Here is an 8,174-nt window from a genome sequence, read left to right on the forward strand (position 1 = left end):
AGGGAGGGAGGGAGGGAGGAAGGAAGGAAGGAAGGAAGGAAGGAAGGAAGGAAGGAAGGAAGGAAGGAAGGAAGGAAGGAAGGAAGGAAGGAAGGAAGGAAGGAAGGAAGGAAGGAAGGAAGGAAGGAAGGAAACGGAGACCCAGAGTTTCAAGGTTACATGGGTAGTAAATGATGGAGCTGGGATTCAAAACCAGTTCTTCTGATTCCAAACCATTGCTCTTTTCACACAAGCTCTCCTCCCCCACAAGAAGAAACAGAAGCCCAGAGATGAGGAGGGATTTCCCCAAATTCCCAGTCCCTAATTAGCCTTTTTCCTTAATGACTCACTGCCTACAGAATTAATCCTTACAGCTTCCCCTACCCTCTCAGAATAGGAGGGAAGGTCCTTGACCTTAGTCTCTGGTTCTTTTGCAGACCATCCCAGCCTGACTACCACTGCAGCCCTGGTGCTTCATATAGTTCGGGATCTCCCACCCCCTGCTCGAAAATCCCCCTCCCTCCCTGAGACCATCCCCTCCACCCTCCAGATCCTCTGCACTCCCCAGGATAGGCCACAGGGAGTGGTCATCAGTGGGCTACAGCAGCGGGGAGAGCATGCTGCTGATGATGACCCCTATTCCTTCACTCTGAGTGAGGACCCCACAATACAGCGAGAGTGGAGGCTCCAGGCACTCAATGGTGAGTCCAGGCTTGGCCGAATGACTGGGTAGTTCTTCAAGAGAGGCACTGGGAGTTGAGGGAAGAACACTTGATTTGGAACTAGAGAACTTGGGTGACCTTGTGGAAGGTCATTTCGCTTCTGTGGGTCTCAGTTTCCCTATTTGGAAAAATGAAAGAGATGGGCCAGCTGACGTCTAAGGTGCCTCCCAGCTCTCAATCTTGTGATCTGTCCCACACTACACCCTGGCCTCCTTCTGCCTTCCTGTGTGTCTGTCTATACCAGCATCCCACTTTATCCCTCCTCCCATCCTAGATACCCACGCCTATCTCACCATGGCCCTCAGCTGGTTGGAGCCCCAAGAATACTTCGTCCCAGTTTTCCTGACACATTCAGCCCAGACCCAGAAACTCCGAATACGAGGTAAGGCCTGCTCATCTCCCAAGTGGGGCCATGGAGGGGAACAAGCAAGGATTTGCCGAGCTAAGGTGCAGGGAACATTTGAAAGAGAAATACCAGATGTAGTTCTGGCTCCCTGAGAGCTCAGCAGTTCAATGGCTGGAGTCGTTCAAGGCTCCCTCTTCCTCTCTTCCTTCTCCAATAGATCTCTCACTCCACTACGAAACTTAAATTTCTTCATGCAAATATAGCTCTGGTCCCTAACTCCTGCTACACCTAGATCTGGACATGTCATTTCTCTGAACAAATCAAGTCAGAAAGCATTCTATATTGCAGACACTGGGGATTCATAAAACAAGACAAAAACACTCCCTCCCTCAAAGAGCTCACATCCTGCCTCAGTATAGGGGGACAACATACAATATACATACATACAAGATAGATACAGGGTTAATTGGAAGTAATCTAAGAGAGACAGTGGGCAAAAGCCTTTGCTGGCTCCCTATTGCCCCTCAAGCAAAGCCTAAATGTCCCTGCCTGGCAGTCAGGGCCTCTGCCACCATCACAGCCTTGATTACATCTTATCCTGCTCTTGAGCCAGCGTGGACCGGTCATCATAACCTGCACTCTCCTTTCTTCATACCGCCTTTGTTCATGTTGTTTCCCATGTCTGCAATGCCATCCCCACTCTTCCATATTATTGAATTTGTGTCAAGCCTAATTCAAATGTAACCTCCTTCAGGAAGCCTCCCTTGATCCCCTCACTTGGTAACTATCTTCCCATAACATTTTAAACTCAACTAAACATTTTTAAACTAAACTTCTCACTTCTCCAATTCAATCATCAAGCACCCAGGATGAAACAGTGGATAGAATTTCCTGGAGTCAGGAAAACATGAATTCTAATATGGCTTCAGACTAGCTGTATGACCCTGTTTGCCTCAATTTCCTCATCCATAAAATAAGCAGAAAAAGAAAACGGCAAATCACTCCTGCATCTTTGCCAAGAAGACCCCAAATGGAGACTCAAAGAATCAGACATGACTGAAAATGACAACAACTCAATTGTTATGTAATACAGTATACTGTAGCTATCTGTGTCTGTATCTTATCCTTATGCTAGACTATAAGCTTCTTGAGGACAAGAACCATGCCTTATCCATACTTTACATCTTCCCCCTTCCCCAGCACCCCATGTAGTTCTCCATGTAAGAGACATCCTATTATCTCTCCCATGTGACAGGATATTCCCATAGATATAACAGACCCCAGAAGATAACCTCTGGTTTGAGGAACCCTGTGATATTATATCCCAGGTTCTACATCTAGGGTTGCTCATCAGCCAATTATAGTTTCATACACATACTCCCAACATCCCCCTGAAAAGAAGTTGTTAACATTCAGTCAGACAACATACAGTTTAATTGGCTTAGTAAAATCATGGTAAAAATTGTAAAAAAAAAAAAAAAGTATTAGGCATATAAGTATAGAGTATGCCATCTTAAGTCCTCCCAAAGCTAATACTACATGGGTGTCCCCTGACTGTCATAAGTCTAATGACAAGTGGTGGGGGAGAGATATTGTCACCCTAAATGCCATTTTCTCCTTCTCATTCAACTTTCACTTGTTACTTCTCCTATCTGCATTCAAACTAACCTGGGAGCTAGGTGTGGCATATTCCTATTATCCCTGCTACTGGAGAAGGTGAAGGTTGGTGGGTCACTTGACATCAGGAATTCAGCACTGAAGTAGGGCCGAAGCTGACCAGGGGCTCTCAATAAGTTCCACTCCAATGTGGAAAGGCTTTGGGGTGGGGTGGAGGAAGGTGGAGTGCTGCTGCATCTGTGCTGATTAGCAAGGGGATCAGGTTGGGAGTGGCCAATGTATTTCTGGCCAAGCTAAGACAGAGAGATCCAGTTTCCAAACAAACCAACCTTAACCTGGGCTCAGCTGGCACTGAAACTGACCTGCAAGTATTCTAATTAGACTGTGAGCTCCTTGAGGACAGGGTATGTCTTTTGCCTCTTTTTGTAGCCCCAACACTTAACACAGTGCCTAGCACATGGAAAATGCTTAATTGTTTATTGACCAACTGACTAGTATTGGCAATCCTATGGAAACATCACCTCCTAGGTTTTGAGACCATTTCCCAAAAGATACATTCCTTATAACTTCATTCAGTAGGCGTTTAATAAATGTTTATTGTTGAATTGAATTGACATGCCATATTGGTCCTAAAATAGGTCACACCTGAAAATCAGCTCCACTCCTAAAATGAAATCTCTTGGAAAAGAAAACAATATATAAATACTTCTATATTGTTGTTCAGTCATTTCAATCAAGTCTGACTCTCTGTGACCCCATTTGGGGTTTTCTTGGTAAAGATACTGGGAGTAGCTTGCTGTTTCCTTCTCCAGTTCGTTTTACAGATGAGGAAACTGACGCCAATATGGTTAAGTGATGTGAGCAGGGTTACACAGCTAGCAATCATCAGGCTGGATTTGAATTCAGGTCTTCCTGACTCCAGGCCTACTGCCACTAAGTTGCCCATCTTTCTAGATGCATCCTTAAATGTCCTGGTGATGGATGATATAACTTCATAGGGTCCCTTGCCAACCTTTCTGCAAACTTGTTTTGCCCCTCAACTGCTTCTCACTATTTTATAAGGGAATACTGTTTATAAATTCTCCACTACCCTTCCCCATTGGACTTTACAAACAAGTTTATATTCTAAGCCAGTGTTGGCCTTGGTTGCCATATCACTACTCTTGGCAAGAAAATCGAGAGTTTGCTGGCTAACACTGTTTCTAAATTTTTAGACTTCTCTTTATAGTGATGAATTTACCTCAATTAAACTCCCTTAGGAAATGTGGACAATCTGTTTAGATATTTGGCCTCCTTCTTATGGTGATGGATTTACATCATTTATGCTTCCTTGGGAAATGTTGATAGTCTGTAGAAAAAGATCTTTTATATATTTCCCAATTTTTAGCATCCACATCTTGCTTGAGTTACCTCAATTGCCTGACATACATACATACATTCTTCTCATTTTTATTGTTTCTTCTCATTTGGAATTGATTTTGATCTTTGTTCTAACAAACCAGGGATCTGACTATATACACACAGCTGATTCTGAAAAAACTCTCAGATAATTACTCATTTCCTCTCAAATGCAATCAATCTAATTTTTTATGATGTTACTTGGTACTTTCCTTGTTCAATAATTCCCTTCTCCTATTTTTTTTCAGTAGGATGATTCTCACAAGAGGTGATTTGTTTTGTTTTGACTGATGCTTTAAAAAACACACACACAGGTCATTTCCAATTTTGCTCCCTGCCCTGAACTAAACCTTCCCTTATAATAAAGAAAAAATAATTCAGCATAACCACATTTTATGGTGTGCACAGTTTTTTTTTTCAATCATAGACCCGTACTTTTTCAAGAGGAGGGATCTGTTTTATCTTCTGTTCTCCAGAACCTAGATTATGCATTGCTGTTCATCTGACTTCTGTTGCCCTTAGCGTTGTTTTCTTTCCTTTTGTTTCTTCTTCTTTCACTCTGTATAGCTTAGTGAAAATCTTCCTATGTTTCCCAGAATGCCCCATAATCCTTTTTCTATAGCACAATAATATTCCATTACATCCATAGACTACCATTTGTTTAGCCATTCCTTCGTCAATAAACAGTCTTTGTTTTCAGCTTTTTCTTCTTTGGCATATAAAAATGTATAAATAAATAAGAACTTTCGTTCTGTTATTGACCCCAATGGAACTATGCCTAATGGTGGGATAGCTGGGTCAAATGTCAGTGTTTTGCCAGAGTGGCTGACCCATCCAAAGTTCCACCAACAATGTATCTGCCAACAGCTATCTTCCAACAGCTGGGCCCCATAGGAGGAGAGAAGGGAATCAAGGCAGATAATGTGAATGAGGTGTGTTGAGGCCAGAAGGTGTGATAGTTGTGACCCAGATGGTATTTGGATAATAGAGAAGGAGTCAGAAGAAGAACTTAGGAAGATGGATTCAGGTTGGATGGAAAGGCAAGGAGACTGGGGAATTACCTTTTTCCTCCAGGTCTCAGTTCTTCAGAGAACTCAGGGTCGGAGGGACATGAGGGGCTATCTAATCTACCCCATATCTGACTAAGAAGTCCCTCTTCATCAATGGTTCTTAAGCTTCTTTTGTATCTTAGACCCCTTTGGCAGTCTGGTGATGATGCTATGGACACTTTTTCTGAAAAAAAAAAAATTTAATTCATAATTGAAAAAAATCCTAAATTTAGTTAGAGGCTAGTGAAAATAAAGATGTAATTTTTTCCTGTAATAATAATAACTAGCATTTATATAGTACATATTATATGCCAGGTACTATACCAAACACTTTACAAAAATTATCTCATTTGATCTTCACAACAACCCTGGGAGATAGGTCCTATTATTATCCCCATTCTACAGATGAGGAAACTGAAGCAAACACAGGCTAAGTGACTTACCCAGGGTCACACAGATAGTATTTGAGTCGATTTAAACTCAGCTCTCCCTGACTCAAGGCCTAGTGCTCTATCCACTGTGCCAGCCAGGTGTTTCAAACCTTCCAAATTCACGGGTCCTCTGAAATCTATCCATGAAGCCCCGCAGACCCCAAGTGAAGAAACTTAGTTCTACATTTTTAGTTACTCTCCATGGTATCAGCCCTGGAAGCAAAGGGAATACAGTGAGGACAGCACCTGATTTGGAGTCAAGTGTCCAGAGTTCAGATCCTAGCTCTGATATTCCCTACCTGTGTGACCCTGAACAAATCATTTCCACTCTCCAAGTCTCAGTTTCCCCCTCTATAAAACAAGAGGATTGAATGCAAAGGTCAATGAGATCGCCTAAGAGCACAACCTTCCTCCCAGCTCTAACATTCTGAGTCCTAAGGTTCCTCCAACCCTGATGTTCCGTGTTCCCAGGCCCTTCCCAGTTCTAAATCTTATTTCCCTCCCTTTGGTCACAGTGATGGTCTGTTTGTGTAACTCAGAGAGGCGATGCTTGCTCAAAGTGGGTCGGATGAAGGGAATGCCCACCCTGCTTTCTGCTGTTGGCATCATGGTAGGCACCCTTGTGGCAATAGGTAAGTCAAGTCTTGGTCTTCCTTGGGATCTGAGTGAGACCCATCCAGGTGGGGAGAGAGATCTGGGGCTATTTATAGTTTCAGAGGGTTACCAGTTTTAGAGCTAAAATGGATGATAGCAGTCACGTGGTCTAGTCCTCTCATTCTACCAAGGAGAAACTGAGGCCGAGAAGGGAAATTACCTACCCACAGTCACCCGGGTAGTGAGTCTCAGAGCACTTTCACTACATCCCTGCCCTTGGGAGTTCCAAGTCTAATTGACCCTTTTTGAATACATGTGAGCTTCCAACTACTTCTAAAAGTATGGCCCTTGATAAGTACTCCAAGTTTTGTATTTATAGTGCTAGCATAAGGGCATTCTATTTCATAAGCACTATGATTTTGTGCCCTCTCCCCCAGAAAGACTCAAAGGAAGGAGACAGAGAAAGGAGAGAAGATAGAGGGGAGGGAGAGAGAGAGTAAGGGGGAAGGGGAGAAAAGGAATAAGCATTTCTATAGACCCTATTATGTATTAGGCACCATGGTATGCACTATGACAAATATTATCTCATTTGAGGGAAACAGTCCTGTAACTGGGGAAATGACCAAAAGTTAGACAACAGTGAGTAGCAATGGCTGTATGGGCCAACTAGCTAGATCTGCACCACCTCCCCCCCCAAAGAAAATACTAAGAAAGCATAAATTTACACATGACATAATCATTTTATGCTTTCTTTTCCCAGAAAAAAAAATTTAAAATAACAACAAATATATTAACTCACCTTTAATGACTAGCAAATTGGATTACCTGAGATCAAGGAAAAGCCCCCCTGGAACCAATATTCTTACCTAAAACTGACTGACTCTCTCTGACACCCCAGGTTTCTTCTTAATCTTGATCTTCACCCACTTGGCCCTAGCCAGGAAGAATGTGGCACAGCCTCCAGACAGCATCCCCCTGAAGGCTTCAGTCTGATGGGCCAGGCATGGTTGGGTTTCCTGCCTTCCCTCTAACCCACAGTTTCTCCAATAACAAGGACTTGGATTCTGGACCAAGCTGGGTGAGATCCCAGAGTTAGAACATCTCAGGAATGAACCTTTGCCCTCCCTTTCTCAGTGGGCAGAAGGTACGAGCAGAGGGGCCAGACAAAGCCTACATCTGTCTTCTTCCTTTTCCAGAGTTCTCCTCTGAAACATGGGGCCCATGTTCCCATCAGTAAAAGTTAAGGCTTTCTCTAATGTGGCTATCTTCTCACATAAATGTCTTCCAATAAAGAATCCCCCTAAAACACCATGGAATAATAAAACCTGGTGGGAAACTGAGTCCAGAGCTCTCGAATTCCCATGTCTTCTTTTCAATGATTTGTCCATCTGCCTTTCTTTTCATCCCTATGTCTTTAGACTGAAAGAAGTAGGTTAGTCAAAACTGAGTGTCAGGAGGGCCTATTCAATCAACTAATATTTATTAAACACCTACTATGTGCAGAGCCTGGTGCTAGGCACTGGGGGATGGATAGAATTTACAGAAGACCCTTGTGTAGCTTACAGGGCCTGCCTCGATAGGAATGTTGCCTCAGGCACATGAGAGAGGGAAAGGGTCAAAGGAATTCCCTGTGAGTCTTATGGGTTGATATTTCCATGGATGAACTTCGTGTCTTCCCACCCCCACCTCAGTCCCTTGGATTTAACTACCAGTTGCATGAATATAATGTGTATATTAGGGAATATTAGGTGCAGGTCCACAGATGTGGTTTATATCTGCCTTCATGGTCATTTCTATGTGTGTATTTTGTACATACGCTAAAATATGTTCCATATGGATGGACCCTTGATCCTTATCACATATTGAACCCAAAACCTGACTGAAAACTACTCCTTAATCCCTATCACAGACAAAGCTCTACCAAGCCCTCTCCCCACTCCCATCCCAGCAGCCACTGGGACAGGTCAGAAAAGTCGAGGTCTAAAATCCCAGCCCCTGTAAACTGCTGAATTTCAAATATTCTGGAATTAGGGAAAAC

At 43.1% G+C, this 8,174-nt stretch overlaps 1 protein-coding gene across 1 annotated transcript in view; it reads left to right on the forward strand.

The window, feature by feature from the left end:
• CDH16 (cadherin 16) overlaps positions 1-7,512 on the forward strand; it is a 42,541-nt gene extending 35,029 nt beyond the window's left edge. Inside the window, exons 15-18 of the mRNA XM_069085820.1 lie at positions 417-680; positions 976-1,083; positions 6,058-6,174; positions 7,035-7,512. Of these exons, the coding sequence (XP_068941921.1) occupies positions 417-680; positions 976-1,083; positions 6,058-6,174; positions 7,035-7,129 (584 nt within the window). The 3' untranslated portion in view covers positions 7,130-7,512. The remainder of the gene's footprint in view (positions 1-416; positions 681-975; positions 1,084-6,057; positions 6,175-7,034) is intronic.
• Positions 7,513-8,174: the final 662 nt, after the last annotated feature.

This window comes from Petaurus breviceps, unplaced genomic scaffold (genome assembly GCF_028583685.1).
Source record: "Petaurus breviceps papuanus isolate PSGF00001 unplaced genomic scaffold, PetGlider_PUasm1.0 176, whole genome shotgun sequence".
Taxonomy (NCBI): Eukaryota; Metazoa; Chordata; class Mammalia; order Diprotodontia; family Petauridae; genus Petaurus; species Petaurus breviceps.